General features: G+C 42.5%; 1 protein-coding gene across 1 annotated transcript in view; it reads right to left on the reverse strand.

Moving 5' to 3' along the window:
- The window catches only part of STAT1 (signal transducer and activator of transcription 1), a 56,437-nt gene that overhangs the window by 20,912 nt on the left and 34,173 nt on the right, over nucleotides 1-1,352 (reverse strand). The window contains exon 11 of the mRNA XM_019523109.1: nucleotides 234-293. Coding sequence (XP_019378654.1) covers nucleotides 234-293 — 60 coding nt within the window. The remainder of the gene's footprint in view (nucleotides 1-233; nucleotides 294-1,352) is intronic.

Genomic DNA, 1,352 nt, shown 5'->3' on the forward strand with positions numbered 1-1,352 from the left:
GGTCAAAAAAACCTGCACAGAAAAAAATCAGGACATGTAGAGCTACATGGCTGAAGCTTCCCTGGCCACCAGGTAAGGCTGCTGGGGCCAGCACAGTTGCTGATCCCAGCTTCCCTTACCTCACCCCAGGTAACCTCCTGAGCACCAGAGGGTACATGTTAAGAATATCTATTTCTTCCTTCATCTATTGGGACCACAAACATATGCAAGATCTGAAAAAATATGCAACATACTTATCAAATAAGACTTTCACTTTCAAATTATAATTCAGCTCCTGTAGTTTCACCAGCAGTCTGGAAAGAAAGAAATACAAATGATTGATTGTAATTGCAAATCAGAGCTTCTCTTTACATTGATAATGAAAAGAACGCAGACCTATCTCGCATGTAGTGCTATCTAAAGCTATCCAAGGCAACTCTCAATGAAACAGTATGGATGTACTGTAAGTGAGCCTAGGCTAAGTTAATGTGGCCATGCTGCTTCCGGATCATTCAGAGCTAGCCTGTGTATCCAAACTTGATATTATACTGTACACTGCAGGCCCACCCAAAGAGGCTTTTTAATCTACAGCTTCCTTTTGAAGTCAACGAGCCAAACATGACCAATCTCTGACTTGACTTGCTTTCCTCACCTGAAATTACTTTTCATGTGCAAGTGCAATATCACTTCCATTTGAAGTCAACAGAATTTTTCCAATAACTTCAACAGAAGCATGCAAGTGATTCTGAAAGACTGAACACTGCCCATCAAGAAGTTGTCTTCAAATATGGTTCTAGGTTTGTTTGTTTTTTGCTTTCTGCTTTGAACAGCAAAGTGCCTGCCCCTAGACTCTAAAAGCCCTACAAATAATCTGCAATTACTTAATACGTAGTTTGCAAATCAGACCCCACCTGCCAAGCAGGAGCTTGGAATCCAATTCTAGTGCACTATATGTTGGCAGTTTCACCGTCCACCTAAAGCTGAAACCCAAGGTGAGGTGAAACAAGAGGGCCTGGCACAGAAAGGGATCTATGCCTTGACTCCTTATAGAGAACATTTCCCCAGTCTCTGTTCCCTTTGGCATCAGCTTCTGGGTAAGAATTTTACAGGGAGACTTAATTGTCAAGGACCACAGAACAGATAAGAACTCTGAAGCTAAGCTAAGGGGAACACTGTCACCTGTTGCTGAAGGGAAGAAACTATTATTCCCCCCTAGAAAAATGTGTTTAAAAGCAAACACTTATTCTAAACAAAGTGTGTGCACATGGATTGTTAGCCAACTCCAAAGCAAACTAAAAGGAGCTTTGAAATGGTGAGATTTGCAGCCGGGGGGGGGGGGGGGGGGGGGGGGGGGGGGAAGAAAAAAAAAAAAA

The sequence above is a fragment of the Gavialis gangeticus genome, unplaced genomic scaffold (assembly GCF_001723915.1).
Source record: "Gavialis gangeticus isolate Ggan-Ray unplaced genomic scaffold, GavGan_comp1, whole genome shotgun sequence".
In the NCBI taxonomy this organism is placed as follows: Eukaryota; Metazoa; Chordata; order Crocodylia; family Gavialidae; genus Gavialis; species Gavialis gangeticus.